Here is a 13,687-nt window from a genome sequence, read left to right on the forward strand (position 1 = left end):
AGCCCGTTGTAGATCGCAAGGATGTTGACATTTCTCCCATAGTCACCTCTGCAGGAAAAGCTCTCCGATCTTATGAAGTGTCGTTTATTCCACGTTAGACAAGTGAAGACAGCTGGCGCCTCTCAAATTAGAATGACAGTCTTCTTGAATGACAGTCATTGCCCATCCTGATGAGATTGAGACACTCAGATAATTTGCTAGTTTCTTCAGGGACAGAAAAGTTATGCTTTTAAAGAAAAGTAATTGCATGCTGTTCTTATAATCAGTACAGCCAGCTCTAAACAGAATCATAGTGGGTGACTGTGTAGGGAAGGTGACAGTTCTTAGGGAGAATGATAGAGGCTCTCCTTTGCACTTACATTACCAGCTCAAGTTCCTGTCTAGTTCCTGACATGTCAGGGTGTGCAGGCTCTAAGAACCCTTCTGCTGTTGCTGCTGCTGGTGTCCCCATCACCTGAACCTCTCAGCACAGGAGAAAAAGATGCTTGCCCCACAGACTGTTTCAGGCACATCTCTCTGTGTTTTCAGTGATCTGTTGCTTGTGATCTGTTTGTAAAGGAAATCATAAAGCAACATGGAACCATTTCATTCTGTCAGAACACGACCATCTACTGTATTCTTGTCCTAGTACATATAATTTACCCATAGTGTGGAACAAGTTAATATGATGGCTGAGCAAATGGATCCTCTCTTCTGTAATTATAGTGAAGGTCTGTAAAAATAAAATCTATACTGCAAATCTAATGAGAAGTAGTGCACCAAATTGTTTTTTTACATTCCTGAAAGACATGTTCCAGTGGAAAACCCTTCTCCACAAAGCTTAGATACACAAATACTGTGCAAAATAGGCACATATCTGACTGTTTTATTTCACTTGTTTATATGAAATGCACTATGGCTTTAAGACATGATCTAGAAAACTTCCATTCTCAGAAACAATGTGGAAGAAGACTGGACTGACCTTATTAGTCCTACCAGAGCAAAATCTGCAATTACAGCACTTTTCACTGTGATAAAAGAGAGTGAAATAATACTGGGATCTCCATTATGCCATTTACAAGCTGAATGGCATCTGGCTTCTTCTCATTACTTTTATGAAGTATGTGCAGATCACTAGATTAATTTTTAAAACATCACTTAGAAGACGCGTATGAACTGACAAAGACAGATCTATGGATTCAGGTCTGGCATTTCCCAAACTGATCACATTCCCTGCAACATATAGCTTACTGTGATTGCAGTGAAAACAGAGCTGAATCTTTGCTATGTGGAACAATATAGTACTTGTAATATCACCACAATGTCATGTTAAAGCTCTACAGAAAAATCAAACCATGCAGGATTTTCAGATTGCGCAGACCTAGTTTCTCAACTTCATTGTTTCTCATCCATACAATACAGACAAAAAAATGAAGATATGTGAGTATCTGCTAGGATTATGATCTGGTTGCTTCAGGCTAAACTGTGGGTAAGGATAATGCCCAAAGGAAAGACACAAATGTGTCTGGAACAGAGAGGTAGCATAACAACATTTCAATCAAGAAGGAGCACCAAGGTTGAGAAAGACCTCCAAGATCATCCAATCCAACCAATATTTCCTCACTAAACAGTCATAGAATCATAGAAAGGCTAGGATTGGAAGGGACTTCAAGGATCATCAAGCTCCAGTTCTCCTGCCACATGCAGGGCCACCAACCCCCATATCTAATACTAGACCACGCTGTCCAGGGCCCCACCTGGGCTTTGAAAACCTCCAGGGACAGGGCATCCACTCTAGGCAGCCTGTTTCGGCACCTCACCACCCTCTTGGTAAAGAACTTCCCCCTGATGTCCAAATTAGTCTTCCCTCCTTCTACTTAAAACCATTTCCCCTTGTCCTGCCATTATCTACCCTTGTAACGAGTTAACTCCCCTCCTCTTTGTAGGCTCCCTTTAAGGTACTGGAAGTCTGCAATGAGGTCACCCCACAGCCTTCTTCTCTCCAGGCTGAATAAACCCAGCTCCCTCAGCCCATCTTCGTAGGGGAGGTGCTTCAGCCCTCTCATCATCTTTGTGGCCATCCTCTGGACCCTCTCTAACAGTTCCCTGTTTTTCTTCTATTGGGGACACTAGACCTGGACACAGTACTCCAGATGGGGTCTCACAAGGGCAGAGTAGAGAGGGACAATCACCTCCCTCTCCCTGCTGGCTACCTCTCTTCTGATGGACCCCAGGATACCATTTGCTTTCTGAACTGCAAGAGCACACTGCTGGCTCATGTTAAGTTTTTCATCCACCAACAATGTCCATCAGTACAACACCTTAACATTTCTCAAACACCTCCAAGGATGGTGACTCAGTCATCTCCCCGGGCACTGCATTCCACTGCTGTAGACAATTTAAAGTTTCTCAGGTGATCCAAGTCAAGGCAAAGCCAAAGAAGAGTCTGGGATCTGAAAGAAACACAGTTTAACTCCTTGCAGAAAAAGACAGAAACAACTCACTTGCCTTAAAATCACCATTTCTATCCAAGAAATGCTCTGGCATGAATTGATCTGGATCTAGAAATTCTCTGCTGTCGTACAGATTTGTGATAGTGCATACTCAGATTCCTGAGAATAACAAACATTAAGGTTTATAGTACAGCTCAGACCCTGCATTAGAGGGTGGAGGTTTACACCACATTGTGTGACTGAACTATCAAATAACTTTGCATGAGACAGCTTTCTTAAATTCCCTATCCTTGTCATCTCAAAGTTCAGGTTATTATAACCTTAATAAAGGCTCTGCATGTTAGGACCTCAACTCTTTGAAAGGGAAGATAACTGCAGGACAAGGGGGAATGGTTTTAAATTGAGTGAGGGAAGATTTAGGTTGGATGTCAGGGGGAAGTTCTTTACTATGAGAGTGGTGAGATTCTGGAACAGGCTGCCCAGGGATGTTGTGGATGCCCCATCCCTAGAGGTGTTCAAGGCCAGGTTGTATGGGGCGCTGGGCAGCCTGGTCTACTATTAAATGGAGAGGTTGGTGGCTCTGCATCTGGTAGGGGGGTTGGAGCTTGATGATCCTTGAGGTCCTTTCCAATCCAGGCCATTCTTTGATTTTATGTGACCAAAATCAGCAACTATCAGCAAATGGCTTGCACCAGATTTGGTATCCATTGCTTTGTTTCTTGGATGTGATATCAACATCTCCACCTTCCATTAATTAAGCACATACATTCATATTGATCTTCATTGCTTAACCTCCTGTATGACAAAATTTGTGTCATGCGCTTGGTTTCAATCATCTGAACGGGGTCTTTCTTTGATTTTATATTGTCAGTTGGTGAACTGGTCCATAATCATTTTTCTTTGCAGTCCTTATGAACTACTTATTCAAGTGATTATTCATGTACCAACCTCACAGTCATGGACTAATTTTCATTCCATCATTTCTATTTTGTCAACTGTATTGAGTCAAAGCAAGAAAGAATGGTGACATTTTTTGCTCTGTCAATACTCTTGTTTCTTCAACTGTAATCCTTTATATAAGCAGTGTGTGAGACTGCTCTGTATCTTGGGGACACATGCCTAGGAATGGGTGGGCAAAACTGTCACAGTCATTCCACAAGTTGATCTTTTAGCTACACATAGGCATAAACAAATTGGTTAGGACACAGGCACAGGTTCAGCTAAAGAGCTGAAGTAAGGTTACTTACTACCTCTGGTTACTGCCTATCCTGCTCCACTATTCTAGGTTTTCTTAAAGCTTTTGTTAGTACAAATAACACCACCACCAAAAGAAAAACAAACCTACCCAGCCATAATAACTCTCAGAGGAAAATGCATGGGACTAATGAATTAAAAAGTTTAGATGGAAATCATCACAGTAAAAAAGGTACCATGTAGCTCACAGTATCTTTTTTTGTTTTTCCAAAACATACTTTAGAAACTCAGCACTGGCTCAAAACATGCCTGAGAAGGGCTCTTCTGGATTACCTGTGGATGAGATACCCAATAGAGAGGAAGTGCATTGCCATCACCAACTGATCAGTCTCTGGACAAATATAATTTATCTTAAAAAATACACCCTTATTATTACAACTACAATACAGTCCCAAGTTTTTTAATCACTGGACCAGGTTCTGCTTAATGTGCACCATTAAATCGTGCAAACTCCCTTGACATCTTCTGAAGGCAAGTCATTCTTCAGGTCTGGTTAGTATATTTCTTATGAAGGGCAAAGCAAATGGTTCAGGAGGCAACTTCCCTATTTCAGACATCTTCCTCCATGTAGGCTGAAGAGACAAGGAGATAAACAATGCAAACAGTAAGAAAATAGTTGTGAATCCCAGGGGTTCCATTACAACACGAAACAGGAATGCTGAATCAAAGGAGGGCTTGATGCTGCATCCTGGAAATCTCCCTTTGTGTATGCTATAGCTTAATAAATAAATTAATTAAATAAATAAATAAATAACAGTGCAAAGGCAATCAATAGCTCCTGCTTCCTCTGGACTAAGCATAACTGGTTAGATAAAACCAATAGCTGCTGACAAACTTGGATGAACTGCTTTATTTTATTTTTTTTTAATTTTTTTGAACCTTGACCTCTGTCAAGGTTCCACTTCATTCTACTGTAATACCAGAAAGCAGGGACAAACATTAATCATTAACAAATCTCTCATTAACAAAACTCATCATAATTTCACAGAATGTTTGTTCTCTACATATTGCTTTTTTTTCTTGTATGCTTGCCATCAGGTGCAACGCTGCACACGTAACATATTTAGCTAGAGACCAATATTGGATAACTTCTGCCATATTTGCTGTATTTGCTAGGATAAGTTTTATCTCCAGTTTGCAGTTGCAGTTCAACTTGTCAAGAACTGCTTTCAGCTTCAAAGCAGTTGCACAAATCACTTTAATGAAATACTCTGTCCCTTGATTCTAATCCATCAACCCTCTTTCCTCTGTGATCTTCCATGTTCTTTCTTCAAACACTACTATTTTCTTATTATCTTTTGCACCAGGAAATGCCACAGAAGAGAAGAGAGGAAGGTTTACCATCTCCCTGTGCTTCCTCTGGGATGTCTCATGGACTTTCCAGGCAAAATATTTGAACAGCAACCTTTTGGACTACACAGTTTGCTAGCAATACGCTGTTCAAAGGAATTTCACCATGTCTCTCCTGTGGTGCTGCTTTTCAAAGACCTGCCAAACTTGCCATGATTTGGATTCCACCACTCACATAGAGAGCCCTCAGAGAGGAGAATGGCTGTTTAAAGACAGAAATGAGAACACAGTTGCCAGCTCCTGGCATAATTGGGATGCCACCATCACATAATCACTCAGGTACTCATTCTCTAAAATTTTCTCCCAGTGAACAGTCGCTTGTGAGGCATCTCCAGTCTCTGCCTCCTGCAGGTGCAATACTCAGGAGTCTGTGGAGCAGTTTACTATGTCTTAACTCTTTTACTTGAAAACACAAAGTGCAACACATAGCTAGATGGTTTCTCATCTTCAGAGTTCCTGGAGTTTTCCACCTTTGTAATTTTAAAACAGCACAGCTTTTTCTTCAAGGAGAAAAGCAATAGTTTTAACAGAATACTGGTCCTTTCTTTTAACTACTTTATCTTATGGAAGTTTTCTCTGCTGAAACATCACCCTCTTGTGGCCATCTTGCAAATCTGCCAAAAAGGAAGAGAAGCAGAGAAATGCTGTATTATTTTTCTTTGAAATTTCCTATGCTTTGATCATATAGATTCCCAGACTCTCCAATAGCATGTCAGTTTGTACTGTGTGGTGAGAATCTCACATCAACCACCAAATGCATCCATGAGTAAAACAAGATGTGGCTAAGTCAGCAGTTCTAAGAAAAACATACACAAACACAACTGCCGCTGAAGTGTATTTAAACCTATTCTTCAGCCTCACTAGAAAGACAAACCAGACGCTGGGGCTCTAACAGTAAAGAGGTGGCATGGGGAAGGCTAGGAAGCTCCATGCAGACAGCACTCTCCAGGGTGAGGCAAGTGTAGAGGTAATGAGATTTTACTCACATGTGACCGTATTTATCTGACTACTGTCACTCTGTCCCCTTGACTGCCTTGACCCTGAAGAGAGAGAAAGAGTACCTGCTAATAAAATGTGCATGGATGCTCTCTTAGAAGGCATTAATCCCGTTTCAGTTGTGACACCGACAGCATCCTCAGCTTTCAGACATATCTTTGGAGACCAGAGAGATGCTTCTTACAGCTTACAGCTAATACACGTGTAGTCCAGAGTGGTGTTCTGCAGTGACAATCTGTCTAATCATAAATTTCCAGTTTTCTGCCAACTGAAGGACAAACCTTAGCCTTTGTGCGCTTGAGAATGTGCTCTTCCTTGGCTAGCAAGTCTATCTTTACGTGCAGTATCTTTGCCCAAACAGGGCAGAATATATATCCAAATTCTGTGTTAGGAAAACTTTCAATCTGCTTGCCATAATGTCCAAAGCTGGCAGTGGCAATATCACATGCTGCATGGTCCTAGGTGACCCATTCTAGGTGACCATGCTTGAGCAGGAGGTTGGAGAAATTGGCTTTGAGATCCCTTCCAACCTCAACTATTCTGCGATTGCATGTTTTAGGGAAGAAACTGTGGCACGGGGGGAGATTTATGCACTGAACAAATATTAAAGATGATGACACCTTTTTTTTTTTCCTTTTTCTTCTAAGCAAGACTCATAGCTCTGAAATATATTCTCCATTACATGCCTTCCCATGGCATCAAGATAAACAGGGTCTAAGGCAGCCACAGTAGGAAGCATTGAAGGACATAAATAGAAAACAGCATGGAGAGCAGTGCAGTTCTTCATGGTCTGTTCAGGAGGTTACACAGCAAGGCTGCTATAACGATTCCAGTGACAAAGGATTCTTAGAACACTACGAGTTTCAGTGTCTCAAGTGTAACGTGGACAGCATGTACTAAGGAAAATGGGATGGTGACTGCAATGCATCTTAAATACAGCAGGGCTGACCTGTATTCAGTTCTGTACCCAACTTGGTTTGTCTCCACAAGGTCTGATAACATGGTACACATCTGATAATGGAGCTGACTTGCACATAATTGCCAGCACACTGCCATTACAGTATGGAGCCTGTCTGAGTCACGTTCCATTCAATTCCAGTATTTGATTGGTAGGTTATCTGACAAAAGAAGAATTTATTTGACTTGCTGACTAGTGATAGGACAAGTCACTGGCACTTAGAGCTACACATCTGACTCATCACATAGACAAGATCACAATGCTCTACACAGCACATGGCCAGATTGACAGTGTAATACGGGGATGCAAATCTGCCACCATTTCACATTGCCCTTGCATCTTGCCATAGCACAGGGCCAGCTGCTATTCTGCAGAGAATAATCCCCCTATGTTAGCACTAGCTACGTACTTCCAGCACCACTTTCCAGGAAGGAGTAGGAAATCAAAGAAACCACTAGGCTGGAAGAGCAATGGTCTCGTTTCAATCCCAGATGAGCCTATGCTGCTAAGATTCCCAGTGACTATTCAGCTCTAGATTCTGATGCCCACATGTCAAGAACCATTTCCAACCTGATAGGAACTACTGCGTTTTCTGTTCTTAGAGATGGATAGGGGTCAGGTAAGAGGACTGGCAGGGGATCAGGAATTATGTTCCCACCCACATGTGAATGCAATATGTTGTAATGAAAATCCCAATTTGTTCAGGGAGCAGAGGATCTGAGTAGCACCCTCAAGATAGATTTCTTATCAGCAGCCAAGGATCTGTGATCCTCCTCCATAACAGCAAAGGGATGGTACTGACAACACTGGTGAGCCTGGCTGAAACATGCTCACCTCTCGTACAATCACAGGTGCTGGGGAAACACTGGGGAAACAGGACTCTGCCACACCGTCTTATTGCTGTTGATACATTACACTTTTGAGCATCAAAGATCACAAAGAAACTACTGTCATTCAAATATCAGTTTCTAGGCACGAAGGTTTTAGATGTGTGTCACTACATCCTCTTGTTGGGCTGGAGGAAGTTGCTCTCATAACAGTACTAATGTTTAATTAATTACACAGGTAGAAAACTCATCAGTGAACTAACTGTGAGCAAAAGCAACACAGACACAGATACATGGTTATCTTTGGGAGACTCGACCCTGTTAATATATTGATGCTCATTCAAAAAAACCTTTCTCAGAGTCTACATCAGTCATGCAGAGTAGCACTTTCCATGTTAAAACCCAGGACTTCCTAAGTGATGCTGAAGGCTCTCAAAGGTCTTGCTGTACAGTTTTTAAATAGCACTAAGGAAAACTTGACAATCAACCATTTATACAGTGGTTATACAATAACTGGCAGAATCGTGCTCTTTACCATATTGGCACCTCACAAATCATACTTCCAAACAGCTAGTATGAAGTTTGAACTCTATCAGTAATTGTTCTGTTCTCTACTGGAATCCAATCAAAAGCCAGCTTCAACTAGTTTGAGTCAATAGGTATAAAAAAGCCCAAACTTTGTCTGGGTGTTCAGTAAAAAGGTTTCTGTCAAATTAGCCATTTGGAGTACTGTTCATCTGGTAGAGGAATTTTCTGTGCTGGGTATACCTCTTCAAAAATGAATAGGATCAAAAACAGAAACTTCTTTGGGAAAGTAGAGAAAGGATGTACTAAGTTAACTAAGCACATGTTAAAGTGATTGTAATTTCATCAGAGGTCAGGACAGTCAAAGGATATAAATGCAGGAATACTTCACACAAGAGTTTAAAGCATGTTTTTTTTCTACAATTTCCAGTAACTGTACAGTGCTTGTCTTTATTATCAGACCCTATGAAAAACTTACACAGCCTTTCCAACAGGAATTTGTGAGATTTCAGAGAGACAAATGTAGCAAGTTGTTTTATTTTAAGTTTATAATAACTAGTCTCTCTATTTTAAACAGATAAAAATGCATAACAAACTTAAGTGTTTTCAGTACCATGCTCACAACTCCAAAGGCCAGGGAATCTTCTCAATACAGACCTCAATGAAAGAAAAAAATTGGTTTATGTCCTGCTGCTACTAAGTGAAAATGTCTTTGTAGGTTATGCAGGGCTCTTCCTTGGTAGAATGTTTCACGTTGAACATAGGACTAATGGAGGGATAGCCAGTATCAAGATGTGGGTTAGGGACAAGTTTCAACTTTCCACTGCTGAACTGAGGCAACAGAAACATTACAGAAGAGGAAAACACCATTCAGCCTTAGGCCTGAATACAGCCAACTGTATTCAATAGATTAAAAAAAAAAACAAACAGTCTTACGTTAGCTATTACCAAATCCTTGTCAACATATAAAACCGATGTTGTGCAACTCAGAGATCAGTTTGACCCACAGCCCAACTTCAACTTAAAAAGACAGTTGCAGTTTCATCGTTTCTCCAGTTTTTTGTACTTGGCTTCTGCAGAAGGAAAAATAACAGTATTTTAGGACTGGACAGGTAAAAGATTTTAATCCTGTACTCTTCTATACATCTTGAAATCCAATTTAATTTAGATGAATCACTTGAGGCCACCTTCTCCTAAAGCATCTGGGCAAATCTAATTGAACAATGGGATTTTTAAGAACTAGATACTCAGGTCAGACAATTCACATTAACATAAGCCAAGGGGACTTAGGTGCCTGGTGGAACTTTATAAATGCCTCAATTTGCAAGATTAAGTATGTGTCTTGAATATTTGTATCAGTCCACATTGCACAAAAGAAGACATTAAGACTCATTAACAAGCTACAGTTCAGTAAGACCTATATGAGTCTATGTCCTTATAATTTCAAACATTAATCTTTTATCAACATTTTCTGCTTCACATACACTTCTACCGGTCATTATTTTGAAAGTGATCAATACTATGCTGCATGGGCAACTCTGTCACTGAGACATGTTAAACAAAGCACTTTACTTTGTTTTCTTAAATCTCCTTACACAGGACTAGGCTGCTAGGTAGTAAGAGCAGAAGACAATAGTTACCAAGTTTTTTGGAATATGCATCCAATTTATAAGCTGCCTGTTCCAGAGCTGCAACCTGCTCCTCAATTAGGTTGATTTGTTCCAGATATGGCTGAAGAGCAGCATCTTTAAAGGCCAGAAAAATACCAGATGTCAGTTCTTACTAATTCAATTCCAGTAAACAGTTCACACTCATTATGTTCTTCAGATAAAATAGTTTAAAAGCTCCTTCCTTTTCCCACTCCAAAATCAGGTAGTGGTACTGACAGACGTATTCCAGCATAAAACAAAATCTTTAAGAGCACTGTTAGACTCAACACAAATAACAATACAATTGTATCAAAAGTAGTGTTATTTAGTCCTTACTATTTCAAAATCTGGGGGTAATACAGTATGTAAGTTCTCTTAATTTAGTCTACATAGTCTATAGCTGTAATGAAGTACAGAAGATTGGCATTTTCTAACACTATACAGCTCTTAATGAGTTTTTTTTCCTTCAGAACCACTGGAAGGTAAACTATCAACATCTTAGATACTCCAGCTCCCATACAAGAGCACAGTTAATTATTCTCCTCCCTTATCTGGTTTACTTACATTTTTGATTTAAATCCTTCAGATTTCTACTGATGTTTATAGCAATATCTTTCATTTCGAGGTACTTCAAGCTCGTCAACTTGTTCATGTTTTCCAAGAGCTTGTAGTCTTCGCTGGTGGCTTAAAAACAATAGAGTTTATTTTAATTAAATGCTGGCGCAGTTTGAACTGGGTACAGACTTTTCTAGAAGACAAGAGATTTCAAAGCAACAGCCAAATACAGTAGGAATAGTTTAGATGGCAGTAGAGGTATTAGTATAACGCTGTATATGTATGCAGATTGAGCTTTGGGCAATCCCAGTACTTTCTCAGTCTCACAGACATCCTTGCCTATCGCAGCAAAGTCACTTTGATCCAGGATCTCAAGACAGAATACAGTGATATTCAGAAGACAAATTACAAGATTTCTGGTTCCCTATTCATATTACAGGGATAACAGATCTTCTACACACACACAGTAATTTGGAAGGATAATAGTATTACAGATATCAGCAGCCTTAAGAAGTAGCTCAACAGGTATTTGCATCAGTGATCTAACTGCTAAGTCTTTCTTGCTTTTAGCAGGAACTTAGATGATCTGCGGGGGTACCTTTCAACCTAAATTACTGTCATTGCCTGATACAGAACCAAAGCAGTCATACAACACTGCGACCTTTAAAAATGAGCATATGAAGCACCTAGGATAAACAGAACAGTTACCAAATGTTATGATTTTAACTGATAAACAACTTAAAAAGTTTAAAAAGTTCCCACAGTGCAATGATCTAAGGCAGTATCAATCTCCAGAAACTAACATTTCAGTTTACTTTTCACAGTTTATTCTAAAGCATGAATGCTGGAAAATGTATGTATGAGCCGTGCTCTCACTCAGATAGGAAATAGCTACATATGTTCCACTCTCAGTTCTGCTTCTCTTCCTGTCCTTCTTCACCTACACTTCTCCATAACATGCACAAGCTTCTGCAGAACAGAAAAATAACTCATTCTGGTCTCTGATAAACTGAATATTTGAAAAAATATCTGGACTAATCTGGGACTTCATTAAGTCATCAATTCACTAATGTCAGCACTGTTAGCAGTCTAGCAACATATAAGTCTTGAAGTGCCAGTTTTACTAGATATTACAACATACAGTTTATATGCAAACAACACAACAGAGTTTCTTAAGAGAAAATGAAAAGAAACATAAATTTACTTGCAAGTCAGCATTGCAATGCCTTACCTGTCAGTTCACCCGTTAAGTAAGTGGCCATTTTGCTGAACATATCTTTACAGAGCTCATTGATGTCCGCTTCTGCTGGTTCCTTAGCTTCCTCTGCTGTTTCCACAGCGGGATCCTCTGATCAGGGTACAGACATCACAGGATCAGGGAAAGTCAGCAGGTACAGAAACAGACCATAAGAATTAAACAGACCCATTGTTTGGGGCTACTTTTTTATACTGACCTACCTTCTACACAAAACGTCTCCTTTACACTAAAGGGTAACAAACCGTGGCTGTTTTCTCAAAGGAGCGTCAAGGCTACTTTATAGCACTCCAGGAGGCGTGTAAGGGGCAGACACCCGTCCGGACTGCTGTTACACAGCTCAGCCCCTAAAGGGCCTGGGGGTGGGCCTTCGTGGGACTGGCTTCTAAGGACTCTGCACGCAACGCTGCTGATCTTTATTTCTGGTCACTGACTTAAAACACGAGAGCCGCCCCCAGGCCAGCTTCACAAGGAGCCACAGATTTCCAGCCACAGAAAGCAATAACCGCTGCATCCCTCACAGAAACCCGCTCCTCCACAGCCGGCCCTCGTGCTGCTTCTCGCAGAACCAGCGCAGCTCACGGCTCCGTTCTGCTTTGCTTCCGGCCTGAAGGCAAAGGCTCTCGGTTTCCAGAGGGGACTGCAATCTCGTCTCCAGCCAGCAGGCAGGCGGACAGACGGACAGACGGACGGACGGACGGACGGACGTCCCCGCCTGCAGCCAGCCCCCAGCCCAACCTGCCTGCCCCGCCCTAGGCCGGGCGCGGGCCGCGGCCTGACAGCCCGCCAGCGGCCGCGCGGCCAAGGAGCAAACTCGGCCCCGACCCCCCGGTCCCTTACGCTTGGCGGGCTGCGCGCCGGCCTCGGGCAGCCCCTCCGCTGCGGTCGCCATGGCGACAGATCCCCTCCCGCGCCGCCGCTTCCGCCGTCGCCCTCGCGCAAGGCCGCGGTCCCGCCCCCTCGCCGTCGCGGCGCGTGCGCGACCCCAAGAGAGCCGGGTAACACCGCCTCCTTCGCGCAACGCCGGGTCTCGACCGCTAGGGGGCGCTGTCCGGATGCGGGGACACGGGGGTCGGGCTGCGCGGTGGCGGCAAGGGAGGCTGCGGTGTACGACACGGTGCGGCTGTAAGTCAGTGACACAGATCTGTGTCTCTTCTGTGTCTAGGAGTTCACATCTGGGCACGGTGTCACCAAAGCAGAGCAGAGAGACAGGACCACCTCCCACCCACTGCCGGCCCCGCTGCTTTTGTCATTAATGAAGATGTTGAAGAGCACCGGTTCCTGATGGACGCCACTTGTAACCTGTCTTCGTCTGTACAGTGAGCCACTGACCACCACTCTGGGTCTGATCTCACAATCGTTTCCTCATCCATCGAGCAGTCCACCCATCAAATCCCCATACTGCAGAGGACCATGCCAAAGGCTTTATACTCTGGCTTTGTGCTGCCCCTGGCTTAGCAGATGAGGTTTTCCATGGAAGTGACAAGCTGCCCTCCTTGCTAAAGCTGCTGGCATGAAACGGGCTGTGCTGACTGTGGTAAGCTTTGCTGCAGTTACCACGGCCGAGTTATGTGTCTTTTTCAGTGCAGCCTTAAGACCTACTATATAGAGATGGTGCTGTTTAAACAGGAAGTCTGCTAAAAAGATTTGCTACGCATACATTTTTTCATTTCTAAAAAAAAAAAAAAAAAAAAAAAAAAAAACCTAAACAGCTTCTTAAACAGTAAGAAGTGTTGGGGTTGTTTTTTTTTGTGTTTTTTTTTGTTTGTTTGTTTTTTTTACATTACAACAGTATCATATTTCTCTTCGGTGCTATGGCTTTTACCACTGCTCTTTAGATCTCATCAATGTTTCAGCCCCTGCCACCCAGCAGCTCAGGCTGCCCA

The 13,687-nt window shown here is 42.2% G+C and overlaps 1 protein-coding gene across 5 annotated transcripts; it reads right to left on the reverse strand.

Annotated features, from left to right (window-relative positions):
* Window positions 1-4,521: 4,521 nt before the first annotated feature.
* BLOC1S2 (biogenesis of lysosomal organelles complex 1 subunit 2) lies at window positions 4,522-12,721 on the reverse strand. Of its 5 annotated transcripts, XR_006168767.1 has the most exons (8): window positions 12,642-12,721; window positions 11,778-11,894; window positions 10,556-10,675; window positions 9,983-10,087; window positions 9,279-9,415; window positions 6,982-7,150; window positions 6,023-6,076; window positions 4,522-5,650 (listed from the first exon to the last, which is right to left on the reverse strand). XR_006168767.1 is itself a non-coding variant. In XM_042818634.1 (5 exons), exons 1-5 carry the CDS (start codon window positions 12,691-12,693, stop codon window positions 9,384-9,386), a joined length of 426 nt encoding a protein of 141 aa, XP_042674568.1. In that variant the 5' UTR covers window positions 12,694-12,721; the 3' UTR covers window positions 8,864-9,383. The 5 variants fall into 5 exon arrangements, 2 of the variants coding, with proteins under 2 accessions (XP_042674568.1, XP_042674569.1); XR_006168766.1 differs by lacking the exon at window positions 6,982-7,150; XR_006168765.1 differs by lacking the exons at window positions 6,023-6,076; window positions 6,982-7,150.
* Between the last annotated feature and the right edge of the window lie 966 nt (window positions 12,722-13,687).

This window comes from Centrocercus urophasianus, unplaced genomic scaffold (genome assembly GCF_019232065.1).
Source record: "Centrocercus urophasianus isolate 14NV4802_14NV808 unplaced genomic scaffold, USGS_Curo_1.0 seq_17, whole genome shotgun sequence".
NCBI lineage: Eukaryota > Metazoa > Chordata > Aves > Galliformes > Phasianidae > Centrocercus > Centrocercus urophasianus.

Excerpts from the sequence above, each read along its gene's own strand:
- BLOC1S2 (XM_042818634.1), bottom strand. The coding sequence starts at position 12,693 with ATGGCGACCGCAGCGGAGGGGCTGCCCGAGGCCGGCGCGCAGCCCGCC. Across the intron at positions 11,895-12,641 it reads CGGCGCGCAGCCCGCCAAGC|AGGATCCCGCTGTGGAAACA; the intron begins GTAAGGGACCGG and ends TACCCTGATCAG. Across the intron at positions 10,088-10,555 it reads GAAGGATTTAAATCAAAAAT|ATGCTGCTCTTCAGCCATAT; the intron begins GTAAGTAAACCA and ends TGGCCTTTAAAG.